Source organism: Cicer arietinum, chromosome 6, assembly GCF_000331145.2.
Source record: "Cicer arietinum cultivar CDC Frontier isolate Library 1 chromosome 6, Cicar.CDCFrontier_v2.0, whole genome shotgun sequence".
Lineage (NCBI taxonomy): Eukaryota > Viridiplantae > Streptophyta > Magnoliopsida > Fabales > Fabaceae > Cicer > Cicer arietinum.
In genome coordinates, this window is record NC_021165.2 from 5,627,688 (window position 1) to 5,639,553 (window position 11,866).

Consider the following 11,866-nt stretch of genomic DNA (forward strand, 5'->3'; position numbering starts at 1 on the left):
GCTACGTACAGTAAAAAATCCAAGCAGTATATTTTACTTATTGCCAAGAAAAGTATATATGAGAAAAATAGAAATAAAGAAAGTAAGATGGGTTAGGAAATGGAAGCTAGTGAGTTGCGACTAGTCACTGCAGACTCTGGTCTGGGACATGAAGATCCTGCTGCCTGGAGCTAGTGTCAATTATTGTCAACTGCCTTTACATGGGGCCTCTTTGTGTATGTACATATCAGTTACCATAGTTTACAGCTTAATTATAATTTGTAATTGGCTTTCGGTTTGTATTTATGTACCAAACTTGTTAGCAAAACGTGATTCGTCTTTAGGTTGTTGGGGAGAAAGGTTTAAATGCAATGGTAGCAAAATCGCATGACCTTAATGCGCAAAATTTCAATAATTCATCTTCTCGCATAAAAAAATAGAGTAAAAGATATGCATTTATAAACATATTCATATATGTAAAGGAGTTAAATATAAAATTTGTCTTGAAAGTGGTGTGTCCACCTCCTACAAAATTTATAATTTATTTTTTCAACATAAAATTTATATTTATATAATTTTTGTAACAATTGTCATAATGACTCTTGTTAATAAGACCTTAAATTTAAAATTAAAATAAACCATATAACTACCAAAAAGTTTGCATTGAAAACTACATATATGGAGTAATTCTATTTTAATAGGACGATGTAGGGTTCGGTAAAATTAGAATATTGAAATTTAAATCGGACTTTTCATTATCATTATTAAATTTAAAATCATGAGATATGGAGTAATTCTATTTTAATAGGACGATCTCATAATGCTGAGAGTAGCTTTGCATGAAGTTTTAATTATGTAGTTAAATATTTTTGTTTATAATTAAGAAAATAAAAAAAAAAGAATTAGTGGCTGCATTTAAAAAGTTGGGTGGAATTAAATTAGTGAGGTGGAAACTTGTTGCACCGGGGAGAAGTTTTAAGATTTCAATAAACTGCTAGTTAGGGCCACTGAATCCGACCCTCTGTTTCCTCGTCAAAATAGGAAAGAAAAAGGCTTTCTCAAATTGAATTATTAATGGTTTATGATTAACAGTAGCACAAGTATATGGGAAAAAAGCAGCGTGCCCCCACACATTAGATAAAAAGCAAACTTATTCAATACTAGTCACTGTGACAGTTCAGGGAAAAATCAATTACTCCTACATTTTATTATTACCGTTCGTTTCATTTTATCATATGATGCGGCGTGATGCAACTCACACAGGTTAGTCACACCCAACTTAACTTTTCCTTTTGTCCACCACCACCGTACCATTTCACCGTTTCTATATAAAATGTCTAACCATATATTCTGTTTCACTGTGGCAGGACTAAAATCGATATTATGTGTTGCTGAGGTTGAAAATACGAACCGTGTTGTTTCCAGGAACAGGAAAATTGTAACAATCCTTTCTCCATTTTCTAGGCAAGTTTACAACACCGTTTTGTCTGCCAATTTATTCAAACCAATTCAATGCTTATTTCCTCACATGTAGTTACATACTACAAATTTGTCAGTACTATCATGTCTAAAGCTCTACTCTATACCTTAGCAAATATTTTCGGCACCTAAACTCGGTCCCCTGGAAATCGCCAGTCTACACATTTTTTATTTTGTTATCAGAAATAGTCCCACACATAAATTTCCAAACAATTATTTCACTGTTAACACATTTCAACTTCAAATATTTTGGACTAGTATTTAGTTATGTTTGGTGGATGATCACTAGTGAATAGTATAAGTGTTGTAGTTTATTTTTTATTTAATGAGTACAATTAATTATGATTTTTAAGTGTTCAAAATATACAAAAATTATGGTTAATAAAATTATAGTTAATTGTGTGAAATGAACTATTAATATTCATTAACCATTTATTGAAGATCAAATTTTATCACGTTTTAACCATTTAAATTGTCATCAAATTTGTGTATGAAAATAACACATCTCTTTTGTTATCATTGATAAATCCACGGTCAACACATTTGAAGGCAAGGGACAAAACCATGAATATAAAACATATAGGTACCATTCTTTCTTTGGCAGGAATAAATTGTGTTTGGCAAATGGTAAAGCCATGTTCTATCAAACAAATGAAATAAAATAAGTTGGATATTATAGATATATCATTTTAAAATAATAATTTTTTATTACATTGCACTTTACTCATTTTAAAGAAATCAAAATTCAATAAATTTGAACAAACACAATATTTTAACTCGATGCATACTATTTTCTAAGTGGATAAAACAATTTCTCACTTTAGAACTAGAAATTATTTTAGTTTATTTTTACTATAAAAATATAAAGTTAACTTTTGAAACGTACTTTGGAAGGCAGTTATTATTTGCATGATAATATAAGCTAAAATAAAATGGTGTATTTACAAAATACTGTCTATGGTAACAGCTCTTCCACAATGGGCCAAAAAAAGCCCAAATCATTATCAGGACTTTAGAAGAAAGCCCAATTTAGTTATAATCGCTCGCTTGACTTCATTAACTCACTCACTCACCGACGATACCCCTCCGCGCCCTTAGACTGATACGAATTTTCACCGTTCACTGAGAATTCAGCGTGACTTTCTCTTTCTTAGTTTCTGACCCATTGTTGGTTCCGTTCACTTTCTTCTTTCAGTGGCGTGTTTTTTGTTTGCATTCTCGAAGTCCAATTTGAAATTTCCGAAAACGTCGTGAAACAGGTTGCGGTTAGAAATGGACGGCGAGGAATTGACGGCGCAAGAGACCGCTTTGTATGACCGTCAAATTAGGGTTTGGGGTGCAGATGCTCAAAGAAGGTCCTTCCTTCTTTCCATTTACTAAATTAGTTTATTTATTTATTTTTGTTACTTCAGAGTTCTAACCTAATTTAATATGCTAATTTATTTACTTTTTTGTTGTGTTTCATAATAGTAATCTAAGCATTTCTTATTAGTGTTTTGATTTGAGTTTATGTGTGACTCTGTTGTTTTAGATTAAGCAAAGCTCATGTATTAGTCTATGGAATGAAAGGAACTATAGCTGAGGTAAACCTAAAACTTGTCTATCTGTTACTTTAATTTGACTTTGTTCCAAAAAATTAAAGAATGTAAAATGTGTTTTGTGATTTTATGTTTTGATTTTTTTTTTGTTATGCACTTTTATTTGTCATGTTCGTCTTATAATGTGTAAGGACTAAGGAGTTTGGTTTTGCTGTTGTTGTTGTTGTTTAGTTTTGCAAAAATATTGTTCTGGCTGGAGTAGGTAGTTTGACCTTAATCGATGATCGAATGGTCACTGAGGAAGTACTTTCCTCGAACTTTCTCATTCCTCCTGATGAGAATGTGTATAGTGGAAAGACCATTGCTCAGCTTTGTTGTAATTCACTTAAAGACTTCAATCCTATGGTTCGTGTTTCTGTGGAAAAAGGTTGTTTTTGCACCCTGTCCTTACTTAATTTGTTTTCTTCTGCATTGTTTCTTTCTTTCTTTTTTCAGTTTTTCATGTTACATCTTGTTTATTATTTTCTGTTTTTCTTCTTGTCTTCAGGTGATTTGTCAAGTTTTGATGTGGAATTCTTCAGCAAATTTGATGTTGTTGTTGTCAGTTGTTGCTCACTTTCAGCCAAAGTACTGTGGAAATTCCTTTATTGATATATATATGTGTGTGTGTGTTTCTCAGTGGCTTTATGTAGTACCCGTGTTCTTTACTACTAAATGGCTTTCTGATATTATAAATTTCCTTCATACATTCTTAATGACATTTTATTATTTTGATATAGAAACTAGCCAATGCCAAATGTCGGAAAGCATCAAAACGTGTAGCATTTTATGCTGTTGACTGTAGGGATTCTTCTGGTGAAATTTTTGTTGATCTGCAGGACTATAAATATTCAAAGGTATCACTTTTGTTGATCTAATTGTCATAGCAAATCATCAGCTTTTGTGACTTGATATTATCTACTTTGATTTGTTGTATCAATACCCATGCCTTTGCACGATGATGGTTCATAAGAGAGCATTAATTACTCTTCTATTTATGACAGTAATGAATATGAAATCTATAAAATTATCGTGTTAGAGGTCATGCCAAAATTTAATGACAAAATTTCAACAAGCAGAATTCATAGACAAAGCGAAGGTTTGGATATATGAATTAGTAAATGCTTGTATTATTAATGATGCTTATGGTTTTGGATTGTAATTTGTTGGCTATTTGATAATTATGGTTTATTAAGAAATTTCTAAACCCTTTGTTTTTATCACTTATCTTTGTAACAACTAGCAAATTGCTTTTGCGGTGCGAATTTCTAGATGATAACCATCAGGGGACACTGCTTGCTTCTACAGCAACCTCTAATTTTGTTTTAATTGTTCATTCATCCTTGGCAGAAAAAAATGGAAGAAACTATTGAATGCCATCTAAACTATCCAAGTTTTGAGGTATGTCAGTCTTAATTCATTATTGTTGCATTTTCAATCGTGCATTTTGTATCTTTTGATAAAAATCTGTTAATGTCTCAAAATAGTATTTACTTTTTAACTTAGGGTCTTGATGAGTGCAACCCTCAAGATCTGCAATATGTTCCAAGTGATGTCTTGACAAAAAAGAAAACTGAAAATCAGCATCCATATTGATTTTCCATAAAGAAAATTGACTTATATGTAGTTCAAATCGCCAATCTTTGATTTGGGTTATTATGCATGCAATTTTGTCTTGAATCTTTCATCTGTCATTTGTAGTTTCTCTATGTGTGTTACTTAATTTACTTCTTAATAAATGGTTACACCTTTTTCTTTTTTGGTACAGGATGCTTTATCAGTACCTTGGAGGGCACTTCACAGGAGAATGTCAAAGCTCTACTTTGCAATGAGAGGTTTGATAAACATTTCAATTTTTTAATAAAATACTTGAAATAGCAAAAATGATCCAAATCAATTAAGTATGAAACTTAAGTTGACAGTCTCTGCGTAAGTGTCCTTTATTGATTAGGTCTTTCAACTATGTTCAGCGAGTAGAGAGACTGGTGAGCAGGGGTATTCATGGGTTGTTTTAGTTTGGAGTAAAGGAAATCCAACCTGATCCCATTTAGCCGGCTTTGTTTGGTTTCGGCCTTTTTTTTCAGGTCCTTTCTATTAATATTGAGTTGGCAACATTCCACTATTCCTGTCTTGATTCTATACAATAATAGAATCAATTTCAATGGTTGATATTACATTTAGTTAACATTTAACTTTTTTGAGGATCATACTTCTACTCCCCTCATTAATATCTTATGTGACATATGACAATGTGATCTGAGAAACTTAGTAAGTAGTGATGCTAAATGAGAGTGTCAAAATCAACAGATAAAAAATATAGGAACGGTTTTGATTTGAGGTATTAAAGTCTTTAATGCATAACTTAGAAATCTTTCTAACAAATACAAAGTTCATTGGGTAATTGAATGTGTTAAGATAAATTTAAGAATTGAATCAATGGTATTTGGATTGGATTTGATACTGAACCAATTTTTCAAACCAATATCTTCCAATATAACTGACTCAGTGTGGATTGTCATGTTTATCAAGTCAGACCAGACATGCCCAATGGAGAGAATGCTTAGATTACACAGGCTTGTTGTTGTCTTGTATGTGGGAATAAAACTTATTTTCTGCCTGAAGTTTATCGATTGCAATTGCATGATAGTTGACATATTTACAATAAATAACATCATTTTATATGTCACAGTAATAGAGAAGTTTGAAGATATCGAAGGACGCAGTGCAGGAGAAGTTTCAAATGCAGATCTTTCCAATGTTCTCAAACTGAAAAGGGAGCTTTGTACTTCCCAAGTATGCTTGTTGGAATTTTTTTTTGAAGTTTCTAAAGTTAAATAAATTATTCATCTGTTCCTTCTGTTTATGTTACAGTCTCTCAATGAATCTCATGTGCCTGATACTCTACTAGAAAGATTGGTGACAGATACAACTGAATTTCCTCCAGTTTGTGCTGTTATTGGGGGAATCCTTGGACAGGTATTTTATTGGTTATTGTGGTTTACAAAATAAGATGTTTTGAAATATTAGCTGATTAAATTAACTATTGTAACATCACAGGAGGTTATCAAAGCAATTTCTGGGAAAGGGGACCCCCTAAAAAACTTTTTCTATTTTGATGCTTCTGATGGGAAGGGTGTTATAGAAGACATATCAGATTCAAATGCTGGGAAGTAACTTCTCTTGGGGAAGTGTTTCTTGTCCTATGACACCGGCAATCTTGGTTGTGAATATACCTTTGCGTATACAGCAAAGAAAACTAGAAAATATAAACAGATATGATTAAGAGACCGACCTCTTCAAGTGAACTATCTTTTGGTGTATTAAATGATCATTTGTAGTTTTGTAGTTCCTTATTTATTTGGACTGTTGACAATTTAGGGTTTAGAATTGTCTCAGAATTTAGACCTTCAAATGTATGTATGCTGACCAGCAACTCATTCTCTACTGTCAAGCTATCTTTTAAGTTACAAAAACCGGGAGGTTTTAAAATATGTAAGAAAGATTTCTATCTTAGTAACTGTTCTGTAGCATGGTCTTTTTCTCAATTAAGACATGTTTATGGGGTTCAAGTAACTACTTTTGAAATTATTATTATTACATGTGTCTAGTTCTTACATATATTGAAACTTTGAGCTGTTCATGGGCAATTTACCAATTTATCAGATAATGTTATATTGAAGATACATTATACAGTTAACAGATTGTGATAAAGTTTCTCAAGATCTGTTTGAAGCTTTCAGGCGCCTTCTTGACAGGGTGAATATGCATCCTTGGAATCTTGTTGGATTTGTTTATTTACATTGCCGCCTTGATTAGTGCATTTGTAGTAACTTCTAAAATCAGGAAAAATAATTTGGAACCCAAATGGAGCAAGGTTAGGACTCGGGACTAGTTGCAGAAATTGACCGCTAAAGATTTGTAACAAATGCAGGTTATAAAGCTCATTTAGTTTGTTCATTTGTTACTAACATAGAAAGTTAACACGGCATAACCTATTTGTAATCATTTAGTGTTTTACGAGCCTCTCTCCTCCCATAAATTTAAAAGTTAACACTGCATAAGCTTGTTGAATTAACACGATAATAGTTAATTTCTTAATTTTAAAGAATGTAGAAATTTATATTAATCGCAAGAGATATAGTAGAGCTTACGCTACAAATATGGAATCTAATAAAAACTGTTAAGAATGAGGTAAACCTTGGAATTTATTGTTTTTCATCGACTTTTCCCCATATTTGTGCTTCATCGACCTTGTTTGGAATACATATTTGTGCTTCATGATTTCCTTGCCTCCTTTCTGTCCTGTTGTCACCTCCCTTTTAGTTTTTAGAAATTCTATCTTTTTAACAGGAATATTAGAGCCATGACCAGCTTTTACATCGAAAGGAGAAGCAGCTGTTAAAAATGAAGTAGGGATTATTGTTTCATGTTTCTCCATTGATTTATTATAAGTAATAACACAGGTTGCACGTTAAGGTTATAGCATAAATCATGCATCTGTTATATATAATGAGGGAAGAATGAAGCATGCATGCATTTTCCTAAGAGTTGTAACATGAGAGCGAGAAAAATGTCAACATTTGGACAAAATCAAATTAATCTAATTAATAGAAAACTAGTTCATGATATAAACAAAGATTGACATCACGATGAATTTTTTATAATCATGGTGAGGCATTGTAATTTTACAAATTTATAACTTGTAGCTTTATAAAATGACAGTGACTCACTGATATTCCAACACCAACCCGCTGGAATACCAAACTACTAGTACATAAGAGTTGAATGCATCACAATTATTCCCTCCACGTTAAACTATAAACAAAAGTTCATCAAATAAAAAAATGAATATATTTTATTCAAAATCTAGACTAATTTAGTGTATAAGATGGACCTGGGATTTAGTGAATTAACATTGAATCTGATAAACAATAGTACATGCATTTGCTACAAAGTTAAGAGACTTTTATATTGAAACCCATAAAATTCAATGATAAAAAAGGATGTACGCGCGGAAGGCTGACTCAATTACAGGATGTGCAAGTTTATTGTATTTGATTTCTCTGTTTTTTCCTTTTTAATTTCATTTAGCACATTAGTTTTGTTTTATATTCCAAAATAAGACGTGCCAATTTTGGCAACAGGAAAAAACGTGTTGTATAAACATTAATTAATGATAAACTAACATGAGATGCACAACATGGATTTGGCTTCGTGAAAGGAAGGAATTTTCTCAGTTTTTTCCCTCTTAAGATCTTCCATTTTTTCCAATCTCCCTCCACTCGTATTTCTTGTCTCTTTTCCTTTATTTCATTGTATATTCCCAGAGGAGTCAATGATGTCAATATACCATAAAATATACCACCATTATCATTATACATCTCAAGCCTACAACATATTGAATGAACTTAGTTACAAGTATCCAATAAAAAGGAGATATAAAGTTCAAACCCCCAGAAATAAACTTAACCATCTAATTTTTTAATATTCGCACGTAAAAAAACATCGTAAAAAGTTAAAGATTACAAAAACCATATATACAATTACATGTGTCTTCTGAGATAAAATTGTAACAAATCTTTTACCGGTGGATCATAGTTAAGAACCGTTAAATTAATTAAACTCACATATCCTATTATACATTTATATATTAGATTACATCTTTCTTCTTTTTCTTTTCTCCCTCCCACGTTTTGGTTTAGGGATGTCGGATATGTGTGGATTTGGACTCAATTTTGTCACAGTGTAAAAAATTGAGTTGTAATTTTCATGTCTAATTCCAATCGATTTTTCACCGATTTATGGGATTTTGGTTAGTGTGGGTTATACAGTGATTGATTTTATTTTTAAAATTGAGGTGAGTTCCATATTATATTGATTTTATTTTTAAAATTCATCTTCTTAAGAAAAACATATTAGATTTTCGATACTTTTACCAATGCTTGAATAAGTAGTCAATTTATCATATTAGTGGTGCAATGACGGAGTAAAATTGAGAGACTTTCTTTAAAAAAAATTAGATTTTAAAAATAGAATTTTAAGTGAAACGGTCGGACTAACTTACTTATAAATTTGTCTGATCCATAATCCGTCAAAATCCACCCACGTTTTAGATTGAAATATTTGAATGACTCGTTTTTTGTCGGATTAACTGATATAATTCATTCCTATTTAAGATGAAGTTTTTGAAGAATAAAATTATTTTTCTTGTTAAAATTAAATAAATTATAAAATATTTTTAAGAATAATTAAAACTTAATTTTTCAAAAACTTAATATATATTAAAATATAAATTTAATGCTCAAAATTGTATTAAGATATTTTTGCCAAATACATTTTAATGGAACTCACCTTAAGGTGTCTATGATTGGGTAAGTGGGCATATTTTTGTGGCCCACCAAAATTTTATTCCATGGATGGGCTCCACAACGCATCATCTCATTCATCTCACATAATTATAAACAAGAAAATGAAATAATTTCACTATGATATGTTAACCTTTTGCCTAACAACGAGCGATATTTTGGCCTTTTTAACTTACTGTATCATGCATGTAATTCGATTCGATGCAATTTTTCATGACAGAACAATATGCGTAAATAGAGTAACATTTTCTTATCAATAATAAAACTATACTGCCTAAATTTGGGATTTAAAAAAAATAAATTTATCGTGATATTTATTTATTTCTTTTTATAAAACTATTTTTATACAGTAGATTATATTAATTATTTTTTATAAAATACCTTTATTTATTTCGTATATGAAAATGATAGGCTCTCTTTCTCTCTTGTGAGCATTTGGGAAAAGGGTGCAAATAATAAAATAGTTGAAGTATGAGATCACTATTTATAAGGGCTATTTTGAATAATTAAAAGACTTTGTTTTAAATTTATTACTATTAACTATTATTTCTATTTTTTTTTATAAAAGACAACTGAGTTATAATTTGATTAATAAAAAATCATATAACTGATGTATAACACAGATCAAATGCATCAATTTTACTAAACAAATTATGATTCAACATATGTTTCAAGGGTACATGGTAATAGCTAAAGATAACAACGTTTGTATTGAAAATTGTAAAAAAAAAATGGAAAATTGTATATATTTTCTTTTTCAAAATATAATTACTATTTATAAATTTTTTAATATTTATCATAAAGATGATACATATTAGCATGGCTCACTTTAGTTGTAAATTTGGTAAATGAGCCTTGTGTTAATGGCCACTGAGAGTAAATTTATAGTGTGAAATGGAGTGGAACAAACTCAAAAATAAGTAAAATATAATATTTTTTTAGATATTTTTATAATTAAGTAAATAAAACTGAGTATAACCTTTCTTGATCATCGAGAAGATGATCAGAGCTGTAGTTTCAAAAATAGAATTACAAATACTTTTGTCACAAATCAACAAAGCATCATTACGAAAAATCCACATTTTATACAATAAAGAGCTATTGAATATCAATTTATAGTAAAAGCACTTGTCATTATGGTTGCAAAAAATTCCCCACAAAATATAAAATATAAATGTAACTACCATCAACATTTATCTTTAGAATTTTACTATAATTTATGTATCGATAATTTTAAATACACATGATAATAATAAACAATTAAATTTATATTGCATTATTTTGTTTTCTTATTCTGCATGGTGAAAATACAAGGCGAAAAGACGATAATATTTTTGTATAAATGATGAATGTCTTTTATTTTTGATAAAAGATGATAATATTTTAGAAAGATAAGAGATAATATGAAATGCATGCATTAAATACTACTGGTTGCAAAAAAAAGATGTTTTATCTAGTGTCTACTCAAAGGTGTCTGAACTTATAATTAAGTAACTCTTTTATAAAAAAAAAAGAGTGATATGACGGGTCAGCTGAAATGTTTAACGATTCACACCTATGACCTATCCCAATTTGTTTCTAGTTTCCATATTCTACCAACAACTAGTCTAGTGGATGCATAGCTCTTTGTAGAACAACTACTATTATTTTTGACATTTTAATTAATATTACACATAATACTTACGGATACAGGTATACAAATTGCTTCTGGGCCCAACAGTAAGGCCCAAATTCCCGGCAAATCTTTCTTTTTCTGTTACTTGGTCTCTCAGCACAACCCTGACAGGTCAAATGAAAATGTTTCACAATTTTCCAATTTTAATTACTTTTCTGATGATAAAACATAGGTAACAGCTCTCATATAATATATTTTGAAGTTTTTTTGAATATGATTAATAATTTGAAAATATTTTTATATTTTATTAGTTAGTCTATTTAATTTTAATTAATTTTATCCTATGAAATTGATACTTCCATATTTTTTTTAATGGCTACCAAAAATTATCTAGTAAAATAAAAATTGATGGGACTGAACAAAGGACATCATTGTTTATGTTGACCGTAACCTTTCACGTGTTAGGACATTGAGCTTACATGCCAGTAAATGGTGTTCTATCAAAATGTGTTCCCAGATGTCAATATATAGTCTATAGTCTGATAATTGGACAAATCATAAATCATTAATTTTAAACGAGACACCGGTAATAATTCACTCTTGATTTGATGATTAAATAAAAAATTGATTTTATTTTTACGAAATTCAAAATTGAATTATGTAATCTTAATCGTACGTTACAATTGTGTTGGTTCGTTGACAGCATTAAATCAAGATCTAAACATATAGTTTGTTTAATGTTTTGGTTAATTACTTTCAATTTATTTGATGACATATGCTTTTTATGATGTGATATTGATTTATGAGACAAAACAACAAGAGAAGGGGCAGCACAATTTTATACATAGTGA

General features: G+C 30.1%; 1 protein-coding gene across 2 annotated transcripts; it reads left to right on the forward strand.

Annotated features, from left to right (window-relative positions):
• Nucleotides 1-2,487: 2,487 nt before the first annotated feature.
• Nucleotides 2,488-6,651, forward strand: LOC101507423 (SUMO-activating enzyme subunit 1A-like). 2 transcript variants are annotated; one of them, XM_004503684.4, is made up of 11 exons: nt 2,488-2,625; nt 2,718-2,813; nt 2,990-3,041; nt 3,228-3,423; nt 3,544-3,623; nt 3,776-3,892; nt 4,386-4,436; nt 4,804-4,870; nt 5,725-5,828; nt 5,907-6,011; nt 6,093-6,651. In XM_004503684.4, exons 2-11 carry the CDS (start codon nt 2,731-2,733, stop codon nt 6,207-6,209), a joined length of 972 nt encoding a protein of 323 aa, XP_004503741.1. In that variant the 5' UTR covers nt 2,488-2,625; nt 2,718-2,730; the 3' UTR covers nt 6,210-6,651. The 2 variants fall into 2 exon arrangements, with proteins under 2 accessions (XP_004503741.1, XP_073226530.1); XM_073370429.1 differs by having other exon boundaries at nt 2,587-2,813.
• Nucleotides 6,652-11,866: the final 5,215 nt, after the last annotated feature.

What these genes read in the sequence shown, in the direction of transcription:
- LOC101507423 (XM_004503684.4), top strand. Translation starts at nt 2,731, where the DNA reads ATGGACGGCGAGGAATTGACGGCGCAAGAGACCGCTTTGTATGACCGT. An exon ending in GGTGCAGATGCTCAAAGAAG is followed by an intron (nt 2,814 to 2,989) that starts GTCCTTCCTTCT and finishes CTGTTGTTTTAG; the next exon opens with ATTAAGCAAAGCTCATGTAT. An exon ending in GGGAGCTTTGTACTTCCCAA is followed by an intron (nt 5,829 to 5,906) that starts GTATGCTTGTTG and finishes TTTATGTTACAG; the next exon opens with TCTCTCAATGAATCTCATGT.